Source organism: Rhynchophorus ferrugineus, unplaced genomic scaffold (assembly GCF_030347505.1).
Source record: "Rhynchophorus ferrugineus isolate W39M unplaced genomic scaffold, kcgeb_rfMv2 rfM5, whole genome shotgun sequence".
In the NCBI taxonomy this organism is placed as follows: Eukaryota; Metazoa; Arthropoda; class Insecta; order Coleoptera; family Curculionidae; genus Rhynchophorus; species Rhynchophorus ferrugineus.
Genome location: NW_027472584.1, coordinates 25,518,694 through 25,539,980, shown reverse-complemented (window position 1 = coordinate 25,539,980; position 21,287 = coordinate 25,518,694). Strand labels below are relative to the sequence as shown.

General features: G+C 33.8%; 3 protein-coding genes across 40 annotated transcripts in view; 1 reads left to right on the top strand and 2 right to left on the bottom strand.

The window, feature by feature from the left end:
- The window catches only part of trh (PAS domain-containing protein trachealess), a 193,653-nt gene extending 190,868 nt beyond the window's left edge, over window positions 1–2,785 (top strand). For all 11 annotated transcript variants that reach the window (XM_076404780.1, XM_076404779.1, XM_076404777.1 and 8 more), the window contains 3 exons: window positions 408–794; window positions 848–1,135; window positions 1,197–2,785. In XM_076404780.1, the coding sequence (XP_076260895.1) occupies window positions 408–794; window positions 848–1,135; window positions 1,197–1,600 (1,079 nt within the window). In that variant the 3' untranslated portion in view covers window positions 1,601–2,785. The remainder of the gene's footprint in view (window positions 1–407; window positions 795–847; window positions 1,136–1,196) is intronic.
- Window positions 2,786–2,864: 79 nt separating this feature from the next.
- On the bottom strand, window positions 2,865–4,986 carry LOC143196866 (FERRY endosomal RAB5 effector complex subunit 3). Its single transcript, XM_076404775.1, has 8 exons — window positions 4,806–4,986; window positions 4,603–4,748; window positions 4,363–4,544; window positions 4,084–4,308; window positions 3,800–3,991; window positions 3,281–3,743; window positions 3,090–3,215; window positions 2,865–3,032 (listed from the first exon to the last, which is right to left on the bottom strand). Exons 1-8 carry the CDS (start codon window positions 4,945–4,947, stop codon window positions 2,949–2,951), a joined length of 1,560 nt encoding a protein of 519 aa, XP_076260890.1. The 5' UTR covers window positions 4,948–4,986; the 3' UTR covers window positions 2,865–2,948.
- Window positions 4,987–6,281: 1,295 nt separating this feature from the next.
- PMCA (plasma membrane calcium-transporting ATPase 3) overlaps window positions 6,282–21,287 on the bottom strand; it is a 92,137-nt gene continuing 77,131 nt past the window's right edge. For 15 of the 28 annotated variants that reach the window (XM_076404745.1, XM_076404734.1, XM_076404752.1 and 12 more), the window contains 3 exons: window positions 21,129–21,280; window positions 20,484–20,619; window positions 11,921–16,896 (listed from right to left, as the gene is read on the bottom strand). In XM_076404745.1, coding sequence (XP_076260860.1) covers window positions 16,588–16,896; window positions 20,484–20,619; window positions 21,129–21,280 — 597 coding nt within the window. In that variant the 3' untranslated portion in view covers window positions 11,921–16,587. Of the gene's footprint in view, window positions 9,807–11,735; window positions 11,751–11,920; window positions 16,897–18,662; window positions 18,730–20,483; window positions 20,620–21,128; window positions 21,281–21,287 lie in introns of those variants that run through there. The other 13 variants (XM_076404748.1, XM_076404756.1, XM_076404747.1 and 10 more) reach the window with 5 other exon arrangements.

Below are 21,287 nucleotides of genomic sequence, written 5' to 3'. Positions count from 1 at the left end.
CGGTGTGGGTCATCTGCTGTCGAAGATACTGATCTGCTCTATAGTTCAATGACTCCCAGCATTATTTCACAAATACCTCCTTAAATATATCAAATGTTCATGGGCAATTCTGGTAACAACAATCCTTAACACAATTAGGATCAAATCGTCTCCAAAAGACTTCTGCCATTACACATTTATTTACAAGACTCAAAATTCCACCATACTTTCTACTTACATAACCTCACAAATGAAAATAATCTTACAGTGACAGGTTGACACTAATAAATATGTCAATACAATTAATCAATTAAAACGACTAGATGATCCACCCTGTATATATCAAGCAAAACAATACATCATTACCAACGCTGTAGTAGCTATAACCTAATTAAGTTTCGTGCATAAAGAAAAATCAACAATTTCAGATGATAGAAATAGTGGAGGTCCGCCGAATCCACCATCAGATCCCTCGCAGGATATGGAGGACGCGACAGGACATGGTGCCGATCCAGGTACCATCACCAAAGATACCAGTGACTTAAGAACTCGAAGATTGGACCCCGCGAACTCAGTCACACAGTTGCAAGGTACCACGCCTCAGGTTGACCAAAGAAAAACTGCCACTCCGGTTAGACGGGCCGCAAAAAGGAAAAACACTTCATCGGACGAGAATGACGAGGAGGAAAGTGCCAATCATAATAGGAATGCCGTTATGAGCCCTGCTAGTTCATGCCATTCAACTACTGGCACGCATCCTATTGTTTCCAGTGTTGAACCTACAGGAAGTAGCCCGAAAAAGCTTGATGATGGAGGTAATACATCATTCCTGTAATAAAACAACAAATGTATAACATATATGTTACAGCAAGTACAGGAGGAACATCAGTTAAAGATTTAGAAAACGCTATGTCGAAACATCTTCCAGCCTGCAAGTCTCCAACTCATCAGCCTACAGATTTCAGTACGGATGCTTTGTTAAAACAACAACAAAGAACTACCATACAGTGGATTGGTGCTCATCAACAACTCCAACAACAGGGACCTTTACCTGCTTCAGCGTTGTTAAGACAACTTTATGCCAATCGGGAAAGTGTCATTAGAGCTAATGTACATGGTATAACTAGCGCTGGTAGTCGATCCAGTAGCACTTCAGGTAATATTACAACACGCCCAAATCAACCTGAAATATGAATTAACATTATTTTATTTAACAGGATATTACCCGACAGATTCACAAGTTGGTGTAGGTCCATTACCAACACCTCCAGGTAGTGAAGGGTCATCCTCTTACAGTGAACACCAGTTCCTTTTATCACAACACCAAAACTATCCTACTGGTTACTCAATGGATTACCATTCCGCCATGACTCCTCCGTCCAGTGTCTCTCCAAGGGATAAGCATCAGCAGCTGCACTCAGGAGTTGCCTTCGATTCCCCAGTACCATATCAAGATGTCTTAAGACAGTATCCAGATAGCCCCTTGCCTTTGAAGCCCCAGGTCTATTCCTATGTTGATCAGCCCCAATTTTATCACCACGGTACTACCGGCGCAGGCTTTCACTTGTATCATCCGAGTAAAAGTACGGGAGCTCCTTCTAATTGGTACTCCCCATCATAGTGTCGTTAATATAGACGTGGTACCTTTAAGCTATTTATGGACAATTTTTTCATTATACTTTTTGTGCGATATGAAAGCTGAGTATTTAATATGAAATGGTACCACATTACACATTATGCTTTGTGGTAAAAACGTTTCAAATTTTGACTGTATTTATGTATGTACTTTGTATACAGGCTAGTGTTTAATAATCGACAGGACAAACACATGTTCTGATTTGAGGCCAAAAGTATGTCAAGTAGGAGAAAGATGGTAACATAGACAGTTTTTATATAGTGTTCAATCAACTATTTTTAAACCAAAGAATATAATACAGGATAGCGTGAATTCTTAGGGGAAAAAAGTAAAAACGATCATGTAAAATATTTTGATCTTGAACCATACGTATTTTGGCGACTACAATGAGAGGAATAATGAGTGAAAAAAATATGTATATAACAATATACCTCATGCTATTTTGTGTTATATAATATCAGTGTTGTCACTGACCATATGTGAATATATCTGATTTTTGTATTAACTAGAGTTTTAGCCCCTAAGAAGTATGATCTATAATTTTACTAGCGGAGCTAAAACCCATTCCCTTGAATCAAGTAACCTAAGGCAAACAAGCAAAGCTGAAAATATATCGTACTCTGTAAATAATTAAATCTAGACATAGATAGCTGTATGTATGTTATTTTTTGTTGGGCATTGATTTAAGAAAATTTTATACATATACTGGCAACATGAGAAACAATGTTTTGCATTTTTTCAAACATTTAATAACACTTTCATTTTATCGATATAAAAAAAAGGAACGATGCTCGACTTATATCACTATAAAAAAGGTGCTGACAATTATAATGTGATATTCATTTTAATTTTGTTATTTTTCTTGTTCCATGTAATATGTTAAATTTATCACATGATGCTCAGTACAAAATTTTTGCGCTAATAATATACATGTTAACGTGCAATATACATTTTTCATATCGTTTAACTTTTTAGTGATTATTTTGTATATTAAAAAAAAACTATTATGTTTTGTCAGACAATTTGTTTTTGCCATTAAAGGTGAAATTTAATTTTTAGATTCTACTTCATAATATGGCAACCAAATTGTGTAAAACCATTTAAATTGGTCATTTGCTAAATTACAGTAGTCACTGTTTATTTATATTGTTCAATAAATTATTTACAAAAGAGAAATTGTGTTTTATTTTTTCACTTTATTACTACATCCTAAATATTTAATACTGAACGATTTTAAAGCAAAAACATCTTTATTTTAAATATTTTATTTGATAAATCTATGTATAATAGATAAATGACGTGAGAAAGATATAAAAAATAATATAATTATAATTTAAGCCAATATCTTTGGGTTGCAAACTTTAAAGATCCTAGGCAACATTTCAGTCATTGATGTGAATACTGCTTGTGATATACCCTATGTGAATAAATAAATAAAAATGTGATATTAAAATATTATCATTTGTTTACATACTTGTGGTAACATAAATTGGAGATTCTTTAACTCTGATCCACCCCAGGAGGCCATTTCAATCATAAATCCTTTAATACACTTAAAAACCAGTTCTGCCCTCTTTTCACACCAGTTTATAGTCATTTCCTATCAAAAAAAAAAACACATAATTAAAAAATTTAAGCATTAAAATAATATATCAATATCCTCACCTCAGTCATCTCATATTGGAGCAACAAAGGTATAGTTAATGATGTGATATCATTAGAACAGGCAGTTTTCAATATATGTCGCAATCCTAAAACCACTGGGTGCCTACTGTTTATGTCAATCCCTCTAATACTATCGTCAGTGACCATGTGGAAAATAACATGCACTTGTGCCAAATTGGAATGCCTGGTCATGTAAAAGTCTCCAGTTTGTAGAAGTTCACTATTACTGTTTCTTGAACTTCCATTCTGAGGATTCTTAAAATGTTGCTGTGCAATACTTGAGATTTTATTTAATTGATCTTCAATGTGGGGAAAATGGAATTCAGTTGTTTGTTGACAAACTTCTTGAAATTCCTGTGTAAGCCTGGAACCTATTTTATTGTCAGTCATTAAGACCAATCCAGACAGATCATTAGAATATAAACCCAAAGCAGTCTGTAGTAACTGAGGTGTTGGCTCAGACCTGTAACATATTTTTAATAAATAATAGTGATTATAATAGAATAAAAATATACTAACAACTGTTCATCATCATGAACACTACATAAATCCATAACATCAGCTGACAATATCCTGATATTGTGCATTTGTTTTAATTGAGAGCCTAAATGTATAGTAAAACTCTCCTCTAATAACGGGCTGTTAATTTGATCTCTACTATTTGCTCTTGTGTTTTGGAAATTTCTGGGTACCACAGGCATTAATGGTGAACTAAATTTACAGAAAATAATAAATTAAAAAAACTGTTGACAGCTTCTAGTTGAATTTTTACTTAATGCTAAAATTTCTCACATTTATACTACCTAGGTGTAGGTAATGATGAATTAGCTTGATTTTGCTCCAACATTTGCATTACCCATTCTCTATATTCACGCCTTTGAGCCTCCTTCAATGTATCTAATTCACTACTTAACTGTCCTTGCAGAAGAGAATGACTTTCATAGTGTCTTGCTACAAGTTCATTTATTTTTGATTCAGTCATATCCTGTTCCAATCTATCAACTGCTTTATTCATTTCTTCACTTTGGCTAAAAGTAATGCTTGTAATAATATATACAAAAAAGTAGTTATAAAATACAGACCTGTCTGAAAGTTTTTTAATTAAAGCATTTTTTTCTTCTGTTTTCTGTCTAACTATTTTTGAATACATATGTTCCAACTGAAGCATGGTCTCAAGCGCTGGTGAATGTACTAATTTATGATAAGCAGTAGCAAATAACTCTTCATCTGAGGCACATCTCCTTTCACCAAATTCTATAATCTCCTTTAACATATGTGCAAACATTATAATGAGCTTTCCTTAATATAAACTAATATATTACCTCCCTCATTAACTTCTCCCAATTCTTAACAATATCATCGATTGGTATTTCATGATCTTTCCCTTTTTGAACCACCTGATCAGAGATTTCCTCAAAATATTCATTAGTTCTATCTTCAATGAATATTCTTAAATGTTGCGTCAACTCTATAAAGACATTAAATCAAAATACTAACGCAAAATATCACCCTACGATCAAAACACCTTTTTCTATATATATTGGCAAGTTAAATTGGATAATAAGTATATGAGCAAGCTCCTCAACAGATTCTTCGTACGGTATAAGCAATGAATATTCGATACCATGTTTTTCATTAATATAAATAAAATCTTTTTTTTCGGGCATTTTTGTTTACTCCCTAAATTTCTTAATTGACAATATCAAAAATTGGGTTAAGGTATTAAGGTTAAGGTTAAGTGACAGAAAATGGTTTATATTAACGAAATCATAAAAACTAGAACTACAGTTATCACTTTCTCTCTCTTTCGCGCTTTATATATTAAATTTAATAATTTATATAATAATATACATAAAAGCTTAATCCAAATATTTTTATATACCTGTTTATCTATATATGTATATACATATATATAAAACTTATAATATTTTCATATTAACACTGAACATATTTAATAGCAAAATGTTAATACTTTACTATAATGTATTAGTTTTAATGGCCTAAGTAAGTATGTAATGATATACTATTTTGTGTATTTTTGAGTAATTATAAAACTAGTTTGTGTTTGATCTAGAAAGGAACAAAAAGAATTGGAAATATTAGAAAGTGTATTATTTATAAAACTTTTCCACTAAATCAATAACAATCAATAATACGAAAAACTTTTCGTAAAAGGTATGTATTATTAAGGCTAACAAATACTTTAAATTATAGTAGTATAAGACTTTTTATAGGAAAAGTAGTAAGATATATATAATGTGTTAGTTTTAGGTAGTGTGGTAAAGAGTTGAAATAAAACGAGAAGTTAAAAAACAATACTTTGTCATATATTTCTTCGGCGTAAGAAGACCCATCAATTTACAAAAATATCAAAACCACTCTCAAAATCTGGATAAAGGACGCGCAGCGCCTCTATCCAGAAAACGGATTGCAGTAAATTTATACAATATATTTTTAGATAGGTATTTAAACTGTAGTGATCGCTATTTTGCTTATGGTTTAAGTATATTCAAATTATTCAACAAATACAGTGTCTATTCAGTCGTCCTAGGAGAGATCTGGTTATATTATGATAACAAAAGTAAGAACAATCTTAGCACGACAGTATAGGGTGCTGTTTAGAACCTATGTCGAATTTTATGCATTGTATAATTAAATATAATTATAGTATTATACAATATAAGTACTATATTAAAGATTTTTAAGTATATATTATGTATACTATAACTATGAAAACTACTACAAGCTAAGCATATTTTGCAGTTTTATGGGATAGTTAAAATTACATAGAGGCTAGGTTGTTAAATAAAATTCAATATTTTATATATGCGTGATTATATTTCATTTAAGTTTACCCTTATGAAAATATTTGTAGCATTTTGCATATTTTTTTTTGGTTTTTTTTTTCTCCTCTTAAATTATATTACAATTATTTTTGGAACAAACTTTACAAATTTCAGGGCGAAAAATCCAACAAAGGTAACAAGGAATAAAAAAAGCCTTTTCACAAAAATATTATATTTGATCCTGAAATGGAACAGTAACACCTTAAATATTAGGTTTATTATTCACCTCTCTTTAATTTAAAGCTCAAGACCTTTTATTTTATAAATAAAAGCACATTGTAATAAGACAGACAATAAAAGTTATGTATATATTAGTTAGACGAGTTGCACTCGAATATATCCGAACATATCCGATTTACCCCATATGTCCAAGGCCATCGGCCAACGGCAAAAATACGGGTTAGCTTTATACATCAGTTTATATTATAAAATAACAATTATAACAAATTAACGATTCAATATTTTTACCATTAAAATTACAAATAACAACATTTAACTCAAATGCCACCTCACAAATATTTTGGCATTAATAAATAGGAGCTATCTGGGTTAGTGAAACGCGATGGATCACCTGAACGAGTCACTTTCCAGACACATGAGTCCATTGCCGGTATACATTACTAACACCCCAATAATAACTATTTCCATTTCCATTAATAACTATTTCCTAGTAAAACGTGACGTCAGGAAAATATTCTTGGAATTTTACTAGATTATCTGTCAGTGGGAGGTTGGTCGACTAACGACGAACCACTAACCGGGCGGATAATGACTTAGATATCTACAGCTGAACGAGAGCAGGCCGACATCATCACCGAAAAAGGTGAGTGGGTGAAGGTGTCAACCCGCGCGATGGTCGACGAGATGCCTCTCGCAGCGGGGTGAGTGCCGTAGCGAGAGGGATGGATCCCAGGACAAAACTGACTCCGTCACTAGGCCGTTAGAGAGAAAGGGAGGTCCTACCCTGGGACGAATTTGAGTCAACGCGAACCACCATCTCAGAGGGAACAAGCTTATTCCGATGCGGAGTATATACACAATGCACCACCCAAAACTCATTATCTCAAGACATCGTTTGGTTGGTATTAAGGATCAGGATATATGTATATATATAAAAAAAAGATTAGTTCGACGGAAAAGGTATCTATATATATTACATAGCTTAAAATAAATACGAACAATAATTAATTTTAGGTGGCTCATCCTGTATAAGAATATGTTTATATATATATATATATATATATATATATATATATATGTATATATATATATATATATATATATATATAAATGTGTGCGTGTGACAAGCCGCGGTGTTAAGGCTGCTCCGTCATACACGAATATACTAGAAATCTCAAGTATCACTCTATATCTATCACATATCTACCTTAAAAAACAGTGACGTTCCAAGAAGGTAGGTTTCTTTCAACAAAACGCCATTGGAATTTCATAAGCCAAAATGTATTCCCATTTAAAATTTTTGTGTTCTCTTTTGTTTTTTTTTGTTCATCGATATAACTAAATCTACGGATGCTAATCAGTTTTGTTCCCTGTCATTCGAAAAGAAATGCTTCGTATCGTAGGTGCGGCAAAAATGAGTTATTAAAATTATGCTCGAAATGAATAAAATCAATGGCTTTCGTTCCAAATATTGGCGTGTTATACCTATTTTCATTGGCTTGCCAGTAGACATTTCATTATGTTATGTTCTACGTATATTTGAAATAAAACGGAGTACAAAGAAAATAACGGAGTTAGTATAAAATACAAAACCATTAGGTTTAAGCAACAGCATCGGCTAAGCTTAGTGCGCAGCTGTTCAGGATTTAAAAAAAACAGCTGTGCACTCAGCGAATCTCATAAATTGAATTTTTATAATTTAATATATTTTTTTTTCTTTCTAATCTATCTACATAACTGTATAATTTAGACCTAGGTAATAATAATTTCAGTTGGAAAGAGGTTATAATTTTAAGTGCTCAACAAACAATTGCGACTAAGTACAAAATTACAATATTCATAGACTGTCCTTTAGACCATGTACCTTTATTCGTAAACGTTACCTTAAAACTCTTTTTATAATATTCCTACTGGGAGTAGCTTTAAAATACTTTTAGTTTCCTACCATCTAACTATAAAATCTACTCATTTTATTCAAGTGTTAATTTAATCCTTATAGTTTAAACAACATTCCCAGAGAGAAAATACTTGTTTTTATATGCCTAATGCTTCGTAAACTGCTGTATTCTATTATTTTGTTTCTGTCAATCCCCCTTTTTTTTAATAAAAACAAACGAAACCGAACGAAAATGATTAAAATGATCCAAGGCACGGAGGTTAAAACGATCGAATCAAATTAATCGAAAAGAACGTCACATCGAAATGATGTTGCATTATAGAAGTCTTAAGTTAAAACGAATTAATATTAAGTTAAGTACGCGTATTTTGAGGTTAGGTATGGTTATGGGATTGACACATATTGAACGCCTTAGCCTTACTCGATTGTTATGTCCCATTATAAGAATATTCCTGGATTTCAGGATTGTCAACATTTGTCATAGTGAGTAAGGGGTAGGGGGGGGGGGATAGGTGAGAGTGGTGGTGTAGTGGAATGAATTTTAATTAATTACAATGAAAATGTTAATATAGTAATATTAGTATAGTAAAGGTATGATAGTTTAAATATTAATGATACATGTCGCGTGGTTAGAAAGAGGTTTTGATCACAATAAAATACGAGTTGAATGAAATTGATTGGTCATTCCTACTGCAATAACATAATTTTTGTACGACAATTTGTTTTCCTTTTCTTGGGTAAAAATTCTTCATGGGATTTTTTTCTTTACTTAAGACCTCCTAACACTAATATTACATAACTAATGAGTGCAAGCTGCGCATTACTCGATACACGTCACTAGATGCGTTTTTCGAACTGCTTATATATATATGTATTAGTACAAGGCTAAATTAAAAAAAGGAAAAACGCACCTAGCGCTCAACTATGTTATAATTTGGATAAAAGTAGCGGTGTTGGAAATAAAATAATATGAATGGGGGGTCTAAGAGACAGTCGAAAGGTTTAGGTGCGTGAACAATTACTACCTCTCTCCGTTTTTTGGCAGATAAAATGTTGCGAGCGTACTCGAAGTTCCGATGGAAGCGAGCTGCGAGAATGCCCGCCAACGAGAAAGACCAAATGCTTCGGTTGGGTATGAAAAAAAAATGTCCCGCGAAAGGCTGCGAGTTTGGTGCGGGGTTCTGGACCCCGTCCCGCATAGGCACCTGACTGGGGCGGCCTAGCCCCACTTATTGCTTAGTCCTGGCACACGCGACGGCGGCGCCCTCTATCCCCGCACTCGTACAGGTACTGGTGAAAGGTGGCGGTGTGTCGGCGCATGCGCGGCGGCGCGGTGGACAACTCAACGACAGCGTTAGGTGCGCTGCTGGCTGGTCGGCAGCTAAACCGCCGTCTCCGTATGGCTGTGGGATGACAGTCGTTCCACGTCGATTTCTGGTATGGTCAATTCGTCGGGGATGTTGTCCGCATATTCTAAGGAAGAAGTTTGCGACAACCTCTTTGAGAGGGAGGTTTGTTTGCGGAGAACCTCGGCTAGGGAAGCATTGCTGTGCTCGCCGTATCGAGCGTCTAGGCCCTGTCGGAAAGCATTAACTACTCGAATCTGAAATGAACAGAAAACACCAAAACGAACAGAATTAAAAATAGGATCATTCCGGGTGTTCTGGCGAGCTGTTAGCACATTCGGGGAAACAGACCGTGCAGCACTTTTACTTTAACGAAAGCCCCATGACTGGTTTCTCCACGAAGCGAACAGCTTCGCAACGTTTCATTTCAAAAATTCTTAAGTATTTTCTCTAATCAAGGCCAATCGGTATCCGACCACAATCGGTCCATCGCCGATTGGCCGTTTAACTAAAAGCATCTGAAGCAAGCCGTCGATATAGCGATGAGTCCCACGTCACGCGGCAACCCTCTTCTCTCTACACACTAACCAGCTAAAAAATGCGAAAATGCAACTTAAACATCTCTATACGGGAACTAATAAATAAAATGAATAACATCAGTTGCGATTATTTACATTGTTTAGATCAAAAACAAAGTAAAAGGTCTTCTAGACAATAGGCTTTTGTCGACGACTTGCACTAACACTACATCATTCTAATAATTACTTGAAAAGGTACTACTTGAATTCTAATTATACACATACACACAACTTTTTACAGATACTAATACCTAAGAATTTTATTTAATGCTTTTCGTTTAAATTCGTATTTATTAGTTATTCGACTTGTTAGGAGTTAATTGAAAAAATAAAAGACAAAAAAGGAAGTTATCTAGAAATGAAAAATCCTCTAAAAAGTACTTACCAAAAATTTTCTTTATGATTAAAATATCTAGAAGACTGAAACTATTTCATTAATAAAAAACAAGGGTTATTATCAGCCAAAATTTTGTAAAACTGTTATAAAAAAAAATAAATAAAAAGTTTGACTGAAAATCCTTGTATAATACAATTCGTGCTTCAGACAACTGTAATTTCATCGATAAAATCAAAAGAAAAAGGTACTTTTAGCAGGGTTGGATGAGATTTGTTATATCCATCTTCCACTAGTGGTTCCAGCAATAAAAAGAACTAAAAGTGGTGTGGTACTAGTGCAGTGAAGATGTGCATAAAAAAGCGGATCTATGAAGATGGATATAGCAACAATATCTACATGGTTGCTTTGAATATGCTTCGACTTTATGGGACTTGAAGAGAATATATATATAATTAAGGAGAACCCATTCTTGGAGCGTTTTAAGATAGATTTTAGACAATGTCAGTTTAAAAATTTGTTTTAAAACTAAAATCTACCTTAGTATATACAATAATCATGCAAACTTCATATATACATGCCACACGACTAGCTGTGGCTTGCATACATACATGTGAAATGAGCTGTTTGACAGTGTTTATACTGTCAGGTCAGCAAATACATGCTGTGACTGAACAATTGAGGCTGAGGTACAAAGCTGTTGAATCTAATAAGCTGCCTCCAGTCAACTTCAACATATATATGGAAGGAACAACATGGAGAAGAGGTTGTGTTTGAAGATGTGTTGACAGTGATGAGCTTGGTCAACATTAACATCGTGTCAAAACATATTTATCTGATATTATTGGTTGGCTTGTACATTGAGCGTTCGTTTACTTGAAATGTGTGTAAAACTAAATCTGAACATGCGTGCTGAAATGATGAAACTGTGTGATATCAGAGAAATATGTTTGTAACACTGGAAATAAATTAAACATCGAACTTATTGATTTATTTGTAGATGTGAGCTGTCGAGTTCCCAATAAATAAAAACAAACAAGACAGCAGGCTATAGTTATTTGAACTGCAATGTTATGACACCGCAGCCTGTTCGATGACTAGCAAGCAGTCAGATATGTGTCATACCGAGTGATAAAAATCAGGATAAAAAAACATTAAACTTGCAATTTCCACAAAAAAAACACAGTTTAAACTGTCTGAGCACCACTTAAACAACACATGAATAACAATATTTATACATACAGTTTTTACCAGATATTTCTTAGATTGCTTACTTGACTTTGCCCCACCTGTATGTATGTATATACGTGGGTATTAGTAAACACACCAAAACTTTCAATAAATAAAAGAACAATTATTAAAGATATACACACAATTCAAAAAAAAAACAAAAAGGCCACTGAACACAACTTTGGCGTTTAGTTAAAAAAAAATATATATAAAAAATAAAATCTGTTAATAGATTTAAAACGTTTTTTTTATTTTAAAAAAATTATCGCAACTGTGTTAAAACAAAAAACCAACTAAGTACACTTCATCAATAAAAATGTTGATTAATTGCAGCACTTTTTAGATATACAAACAAGTATGGTATATCCAAAAGTGTGCGCCAAAGCACATACAAAAAAGTATCATTTAAAATTATACAATACCAAATAAACAAATTTATTGTAAACAATTTTATACAAATAAATAGAAGCCTCTACAATAAATTTAACAAACACTAGAACTATGTGCAAGATGGTCTATTTAAATAGGACCACTTTTAAAAAGCATCAGGCGCTAAATATAATAATAATCGAGTTTTTAGTTTTGTTATTAGAGGCTGTTAAGAAAAATAATAGTCACCTTACCAGGCAAGCGGAAAAACATTTAGTCTATATTTTTTTATCGTTATTATCGTTAAAAATCTACATTAGTATTACTTTCTCTTTGAACAAGTTAACATTGTATGTTTTTCTCTAACAATTAGTATTTCTATATACACTAAAATCACTCAACAGTTTCTTTCTTCATCGTTGGGTGGGCTAAAGTTATTTTTATTTTTCTTTTTAACTTTCTTGCATTTATATTATAATTATTATTAAATATACATATATATTTTAGCCATATAGAGCCTTTTATTTATATAAATAATAAAAGTAAATATACTTTTATAATATAAAAAAAATCGGAAAATTTAAGTAAATTAGGCCGAACAAATCTAATCACAGAGAGAGGATAGAGATTTCGCGTTCAATCAAAATTTTTAGGCATGTTTCCATCTTTTAGTTAAATATCAAGAAAGTTATAGAAAATAAAAATGTTCCAGTTTATATATTTGGCCATTCACCTGGTATAATTAAACAATTTGCTTTTCTGGTGATTTAATAATATTTACATTATTTATAAGAACAATTTAGATATTGATTATAACAAATAACTTCCCTTAGCTAGTAAGAATGTCAAGAAGATGGAAATAATAAGGGATATATAGAAGGTAGAACTATTTGGAGGAAAATAAATGAGAGAACTAAAATGAGACGCGAATCTGCCTGGTTAAAGTTCCGTTATAATTGAACGGCATATATTTAAAAGAACTGGAATTGATTCGGCCGAGCTTTATTATAATAACCGTTTTGAGCGATCTTATGCATCTGTGAACTAAATATTAATAAAACCAACTAATCAAAATCAAAAAGGACCCATGCGACATGCAAAATTAAAACCAAAAAAAAAAACACCTGAAAACAAAAATTAAAAACAAATGAAAATAAAACGAAAAACAAAAAGAAAAATCGTCAAATCACTACTAAAAACGGAAATTCGCCAAATAATACTTCACTGCTTCAAGATTGGCCGAGACTCTGTTGATTTGAAGTTCATCGTTGGGGTATTTTTTTTATTACATCACGTGCCTCTAGAGCGCAATATGAAGCAGTGTAAGCGACTGCGCACAATACAAACAAGGGCTATAGCGCATACGAAATTACACAGCAGACAGAAAAGATGTAGGAAAAGCAGCTTACAGCTTGGTCAGTTGAGCTCTTGCTGTATGGAACCGGAATCAAACGTTCTTGTAATTCACCACCTATCACCTTCAAGAGTAATAAAGGGCAACATTAAAGAGTGATTCGACAGACAGTGATAGACACAAAACAATAAAAGATAGTGCACAGAATAATAGACACTACTAGTAAACCTGAAAGAAGTTTGTAAAAAAAACAGCGCTCTATATACAGGGTTATAGTTTTGGTAGACTACATACTTGCCCTGAAAAATCCATTTCACTATCCGATTCTCTAAAATAACCAATCTAATTCTTCGTTTCTAGAATAAAAAGATAGTGTTTTCATATTTATCACGAACTATCACATTTAATCTGAATTAAGCTGACTTGGTGGGTCATTGAAAACACTCCTTTCTATTTGTTTTTCAAGGATATAAATAACATGCAATATTAAGCAACATATCAAAGGTATTTCTGGATCATTTTCACAAGGTTCAAGGTTTTATCTTAAGCTGTTTTATATTCGGGATGATACTTTTCGGGACAAAATGCATCTTACCAAACCTACTAAGGTTCTATTTCTTTACAGCCCTCGTTTGTAGAGACATACAACAAAAATCTACTAAATACATGACTCGTTCTAAAAACATTGAAATAAATCACGATGTATATTCATCAAGTTGGTGTTGTGTCACATACATAGAGCATGTTTTATGATATATTTACATATCTTTTTTTTTGGAAGACATTTTGGACTGGTCTCGAGTGGAACTTGAAAATGAGGGTCAGTAAAGAAATAAAACAATAAAAAAGAAAACAAATCAATAATAATTTCATCCTGTATATTGACTAAATATAGGAAATATAACAAAACATAGTCGCTGTATTTTTTTCCTTGCAATAAGAAAATGTGGAGGCTACTCAGTGTTTAAGAATCAGACACACGATTGCTCAAACGTGTGGATCATTTGCTTGGCTCAGTGCCGAATATTAAGAACAGAGCATCAGAAATTATTCGAACAATAAATTTGAAGCGCACACCCTCACTTGATTCAGTGATTGAAGTTTTCTTGAGCGTTTTCATTTTTAAAGTGTCTTGAAAACTCCAAGGAACATCAATAAATTTTCGATATAAGATCTCTGTTATGTAACATAAAATTCCTTGTAGCTTAAAAAAAACTGTTTTTTTTTCTGTCTTATCTTGATGAAAACACTCAAAAAACTTTAAGAGAAAAATATTATGAATATGTATAGCACTTATATCAACAGTTTTATAACAAATATTAGTAATGTGTTGATTTATATGTTTCTTTATATTTTTTTTGTGTGTACATATACGAAATTAGCGTGTTTTAAAATAATGCAATATTGAGGAAATAAAGTGATTTACCCAATATAAGCTTATTCAAAAATTAAGGCTCTATTTAATCTACCACTAAAATTATTTATACCGATGATAAATGATGATATAACTATAGAGTATTCTTTAACAAAACAAAATAATACATAGGATTAAGTAATCAGGGTTCCATGATATTTAAGAGTATAACATGTGATAAGTAACTATAACGAAATGAGGAAAACAAAAAGAAAAAAAGGGAAAAAATCAAAATAATTATTTCAAGGTCCTTATCAATAAATGAACAAAATTAAGTAAACGTAGCCTGCTGACCGACCCACAGCCCAGCGCAGCACAAATTTAAATGACACGAAGCAAATAATGTAAAATTTGATTCGAATGAGAGATGTGAAAACTCACGATTTACTTTTCATTTAAATTTCATATATATGTCGTTGGTAGTAATCTTAACACACAATACAGTTGACTCGCAAATAGTGTGCATGCGCTAAATAAGTTCAAAAATAAAAAATATCAGTTGTTTCCATTACCACTAACCTGAGTTACTAACTCTAAATAATGCTATACATACAGCTAGTCTACATAAGACGAAATATTTATATGTACAAAATAATACATTGTAGTAATGATCGGTCAATTTCATTTGTCTACTTATGGTGCTAAGCTAATAATTGTTCTAGTTAAAATACCGAATTTCTACCCAGAGAACCTTTCTCTACGATTTTTTAGGCCCAGCTGCTCTAATTCAAGCTGGCACTAAAGCCCAGTTGTACTAATCATTATTGTTGTTGTAACTTGGTCGCGTCTAGTGTATTGAGAGACCCTTATATGTATCACAAAAAAAAAACACACACAAACATAATAAGCGCCCGAAAGCTGAGCTGTGGACCACTCAGTTCTAAAATACAAATCGTTCAATTCATCTTTCTGAAGCGGTAAAAATAAAAAATAAACTGAGTCAATCCAATTTCTAAAAAATCGTACGATCAAAACTTAACTGGGCCGTTGTGGCACTTTGACTAGGTTTAAAGGTAAACCGCCGAAAAGGTAAGATGAGGATATTACGTAAGGAGAAGGAGGGTTTTCTTGCTAAAAAACAAAAAAAAACACACTAGTCCATTAGCTTGGGGCGGTCCAAACCGCAGCACTTGAAGCCTAAACCAGGCATGTGCACAAGTATATCTAACCGGTTAAATAAAGATGCCCAGCTACTTGTCCTGATTCGTTATAGCATAAATTCAGAGGTGCAGAAATAAAAGAAAGGAATTAATCGCCAAATAGTCATGTGTCGGTGCATATTTAGCACATCTTAGATAACTAGTGTAGAAGATGTAAGACTACAAGAGAAGTATATGTATAGATTGACCCAACATTCTATTATACCATTATTAATCTATTTTCGTCATTTTATAGTTACGACTATGAGATTATTTGTGAACTTTCTAGTGATATGTAAGGTAATAAGGTAGTTTCGAGACGTGTTTGTTTATTTTAAGATTTATCGTTCGGTGGTAACTATAAAATGGGGGAAATAGAACATGGACAAATGTAGTGAGATGGAACACAATGTATGCATGGCAGTAACTGGTTGTGATCAGAAAAGATACAGATAATTGATTGTCGGGGTTGTCGTGAGAGTGAAATCGACAAGTGCGCATCAGGATCGAACCGGAGGGCTGTGCGTTCACCAGGTTGAGGTGTCGAGTGAGTGCGCGCGTGCGCGGTGGTGGACGCCCCGCGATTGCGCGCGCACCCGCCGCGGCCAGGACCGACAGCACTAGATGCGCGTCTCATGCACGGGCTTAGGCAGATCCGCAGGGGTGGGGGAGGGTGGCGCGTACTGCGCGTGATGGATGGGTGGGCGCAGGGTGTTGGGGGAAGGCGCGGGCCGCTGGTCATCCTTGGGGCGTTGAGCCGGGTGAGCCGGATCTTCGTCAATGTAAGTGATGTCTGAGAGAGGCCGCGGGGGCCACGGGCCGGTGTGGCTGCGCGAACTGCGCAAACTGTGTAAGCTGTGTAAACTATGTACCGAGCGCCGCTCCTCTAGGTCCTCCAGGGTGGACTTGAAAGCTCTGATTACTCTCAGCTGCAAACACAGGGAAGCAGGGTCTCATCAGGCGAGCCGGGAATGCATGCTTGCTTTCGTGCACACAACCGCACGCACACACCGGCAAGCGAGACACTCATAGAGGTCTCGCCCGCCCTAGCATCAATCACCACCACTAAAATTATCCTGCGAAAACAGAAACCAGGAAACGCGAATTATTACAAATAAATACCGAATATGCATCGAACAGTTCAATTTGCCGAAGCAATTATAGGTACGAAGTTTCCAATCATTAAAAGTTAAACTTCCCGTTAACTCCAGTCGCATTAATTTCGAACTATCGGTACGAAAGGAATAATTACTAAATTTCATAAGCGCAAACAGCTGCATTACAAACGATAATTGTGTCGAAAAGTGAAACCTTAGTTAACCAGCGTCGATTATTCCCAGATTTCAGGAACACCGATTGCAACACGTGAAACGTTAATACGGAGGCGGAATATCCGAGCCAAATTTAAAATAACTCCCGCTAACAAAATCAAATAATCTCGGTGGTGATTAACGCTAGTGGCTTTAGTTAATATTCACTCTCAAGAAGTCACAAAATTCCGAGTTAAGTTGGCTTCCCTTTTTTTAATCAGCGTTCGCACAAAACTCACACGCAGACCTTGATGTTTTGATAATCAAATCAAATAATAAAAGCAAAAAAAACCCAAAACACGGTTAATCAAAAAACCAAGGTTAGAAAATCGAACTCACTCAATTGTTACTCACTCTTTAGTACAAGGGCACTTTGAAAAAACAAAAGTGAATTTTAAAAATATCTGTCTCAAGATATTTCGGTCCCATCAAAGACTATTATAGGAAAAAACCGTCTCCTTTGCTTAAAGCTGGTGATAATTTAAACCCTTTTTGTATTATTCAGAAGAGAAATAAATTATAAACAACATAAACAAAAAGTAAACACATTATGTACAAAATAAAATAACTGATCAACAAAACCTGACGAAAAAAGATGGAAATTTATGCTGTTTCATACAAAATTAAAGACAGTGCAAAATAAAGACTTAAGTGTTTACTTTTGTATATTGATTAGTATAATGGTATGGTGTGTTATTATTAAGAATAGTAATGTTATTTACAGTTTTCAGGATCCTCTAGTCTCAAACCAAAACAAGAAGAACCAAAATAAAAGATAGATGGAGAGATAGAGATAGAGAGAAAGAGACAGATAAAAGAAAAAGTAGAAGTAGGGCATACTCTAACATACATTTACAGAAAAACTAATACCTCATGACAAAGCGAATGTTCGTCCGTTTGTTAATACATCTTCCACCCGTTAGTATCAGAAGCAGCTTCTAGAGGGCAGTGTTAAAATATTATTCCTCTACCATCCATTCGCGCACATCAACCATTCCATCTATTCAAAGTAAAGGTTTTCCATGAACCCTGCTACTTAAATCAATTACACCCCACTCGTTAGAAGTAATAGTGATAATATACAATTTAAGAGTCCATGAAAAATCCTAAAAATTTATGTCAAACATAAAATATTTGGCTGTGTTGTCGGCAGAGCGCGTCGGGATTTCGGTCTGGTTTACTGGTAGAAAAATGGTATAGAAAGAAATAGAGAGCAAAACTGTACGGTACCACTATAACTAAATGAGGTACAGGGGGAGGGGCGACAAGACACATCCAGGAGGGTTTGCTCTAAAAAAACATCTAACATGTTATAGGGTGCAACAGAGCAAAGTATCGCATCTCATCTAAAAGAAGGCCTACTACAAACTACATACTTGTTTTGTGTGGCTGAATTTGCTTGAGGCACCCAACGGTTCCCTATACCTCAGTTTCTTTCATCGGTTCAGCTGGCTATCAAATGTATAAAAAATTTCTATTATTTTTTTGAACCATCTCGTATAATCTGCGTCCCAGTTGGCATAGACTTCATATACACGTCCAACAAAAAAGTCTTTCGAACCATTAAACTGTCCAAAAATCGGTCGTTGAAAACTTTTTTGTTGTTATATGTTTGCGATATCTCGAAACGGCTTCCTCTTGTTAGTAATTAGTCTAAATATGAACAAACACTTCTACTTAGACTTCTAAAGTTGCTTCTAAGAATTGAGCATCGATCGTTTAAAAATACACAGTAGAAACTTTACACCCAAATATAGCGGTAAAGGTAAACACCTCTGTAGGGCTTTGAAAACTTCTACTGCCGGATTTTGCTGATATCTAAACTTGCTACTTGCACTACTGAGTAATCTGTTCATTTTAACACAAGGGAAGTACATTTCATAGTACCCCTCATGATAAGGACAATAACAAACGAGAAAGAGTGATGGGCGAGTAATGTGAGAAGACAGACATATCCGATATGGGCTCGTGTAAAAAAAAGTGCGACCTCAACAACACAGCCATAGGTATCTTTCAAACTGGGAGGTTCATTTTATATCATACCTTTTTCTACACTACTACTTAGTGTAGAGATTAAATACCGACTCTAACAACAATTGTTTTTGCAGAGTAGTAGTGTTATAAAAAGGTAATAATTTATAATAATCTTTTTAACGGTGTTTTATTAATCATGCACTAAATCTAACGTTAACAGTTTAATATCTGAGCTTCAGTGTCTTAGTTTATCAACAGCTTGATTTGTGGTTAGTTACACATGCATCCAAGTGATCCAAAAACATATAAATCAATCAATTAATAATGCCATTTGAGCGATAACATTATTTATATGTTCTTGTTTTACTGGTTTGAAATATATTAGTATGAGATATAACTTAATGCTAAAAGAGAGTTAGGATGAAACAAATAGAGAAGCTATGCGCTAAAATTTAAAATATCACCAACTCTCTCAAAATGAAAAAATAAAAAAAAAACAACTGTAAGGAGAGCGGAACTGTAGATCTATCTATAGATCTACGCAGAGAAGTTGTTTAGTGTTCAATTGACTACAAAAAAAATATATTTGATTGCACCTGCAAGGCATTAAAGTTAATTCTATTTGACAAACAATAAAATAGGAACGCTACAAAAAATACACTGACAACTAAAAGCAAACAGGTAAATTCTTGGGTGGACAACAAAAGAGGTGTGTTGTTTTTGACAAATAAAGGGATATAATTCCAACGAATACTTTGATAAATTAGCCCTGTATAGTTTTAAAGCAGACATGAACTAAAGGCGTTGACCACCCAAAATGAGTGATTAATTTTGCGACACGCAATGTCAACTGTTAAGCAGCAATCATGCTGGTCAAAAAAGTCTAAAAGAGAAATGGTATAGGAAAACAAGGATGAGACAGATGGGAGGACCTTATCTGAACTTTGGTCATTGCTTTTTCTTTTTTGCTTATGGAAACCCTATAAATTATGAGCTCTGTTCCAAAAAATCAGTCACACATTTCATATCATTACACTAGTATAAGTCAGAGGCTAAGCAACATAATAAATACGACCTTTTATTTACCTGTTAGAAGCCTCTAACCTATTCACTTGGTTACTGATTATCTCGTTCCCAGTTCAAAAACCAGAAAGGAGATAGTCAAAAATAGGGAAATGTAACTTTTCCTTTACAAAATAACTTCCAAATTTACTACAGTCAACAAGACTTACCTGAGTCTGTAACCTTGTTAGACCTCTGATCCACAAGATCTGACCTGCACGTGGCTTTTTGTCTGAATCCACATCGAATTTCTCCTCTCCGATAGCAATAGCTTCAGTATATTCTTCTGGGTGGCCACGACCCCACCTAATTATCACAAGAACTTATTAGTATAAAATATAAGCATGTTCTTGATGGTGACAAGAAAATAATGTCTGCTTTTATACATAATTGCCGTTATATGTATTAATTTTAATGTTCTTCGTAAAGTGGGTAAAATTAAAGTATAGTTAATTCTTATGTTATCCATTTGCTTTGAACCATTAACTTAATGTGGTCTCATTATAAGACTCTCAAATATATGGAATTGAAACCATAACATCTCTAGACAATATTGATACAGAGAGTTCATTAACGTTAAAACATAAAAAGCAATATAAATACAAACACTGCTATTAATAATCACAGCCCGGGTAGCCTTTGAAATAATTTAATTTCCATTACAATTATTTTAGTAGCCCAGCAATTTTTTTGGCATCAGACAAGGTCAGCTTGATACCTTTTTTAACGAATGACTAAACTCATACTATAGGTTAAAAATATTACATATTAAAAGTATCGAGACTGAAAATAATGCGCCATCATAAAATACTTACGATAAAATTTTGGGAAGTTTACGGGTGGGAATTGTAGTAACAAGTTGACCCCATAAAAGGGTGCCAATACCAAAGAAGAGACACCAGAACCATTGCTCCAAAGTCAAGGCTTTAGTTGCAAAGGCTACGCCACCATATTGAATAATAACGAACTGAAAA